At 59.8% G+C, this 386-nt stretch overlaps 1 protein-coding gene across 1 annotated transcript in view; it reads right to left on the bottom strand.

Moving 5' to 3' along the window:
• MRPS2 (mitochondrial ribosomal protein S2) overlaps positions 1-204 on the bottom strand; it is a gene marked incomplete at its 5' end in the record, with an annotated part of 1,090 nt that extends 886 nt beyond the window's left edge. Inside the window, 1 exon segment of the mRNA XM_010294980.1 lies at positions 75-204. Coding sequence (XP_010293282.1) covers positions 75-204 — 130 coding nt within the window.
• Positions 205-386: the final 182 nt, after the last annotated feature.

The raw sequence follows: 386 nt of genomic DNA, 5'->3' as shown, positions 1-386 counted from the left end.
GTGCAGCCCCCAAAGGCTGACATGGTCTAGGAAAACACTCAACAAGCGCTGGATCGTGAAATGGGGTCACTCACCTATGCCGACATCCCTTTTTGTGCCCCAGGTGCACCCGAGCATCAAAGAGATCTTTCAAAGAGAAGAGCTCCTTCACGTTGAAGAAGTCGGGGTGTCTGAGAGGCTCGGACAGCAGCTTGTCATCCTCGGCTGAGAGAAGGGAAAAACCAGCCATCACCCTCTGCTGTGTTTGCCGGGGATGAGCCGGGATGGGAGAAGGGGCCCCGGTGTGCCCATGGCCACTCGTGTGCACCAAGGGCCAGGCGATACCAGCAAGGACGTTGTTCATCGCCTGGCCCCAGGTGCCGGCGGTGCAGGGGTGCAGGGCCCCG

The sequence above is a fragment of the Phaethon lepturus genome, unplaced genomic scaffold (genome assembly GCF_000687285.1).
Source record: "Phaethon lepturus isolate BGI_N335 unplaced genomic scaffold, ASM68728v1 scaffold52870, whole genome shotgun sequence".
Classification (NCBI taxonomy): domain Eukaryota; kingdom Metazoa; phylum Chordata; class Aves; order Phaethontiformes; family Phaethontidae; genus Phaethon; species Phaethon lepturus.
The sequence above is the reverse complement of the archived record's forward strand: the minus strand, read 5'-3'. Positions and strand labels throughout refer to the sequence as shown.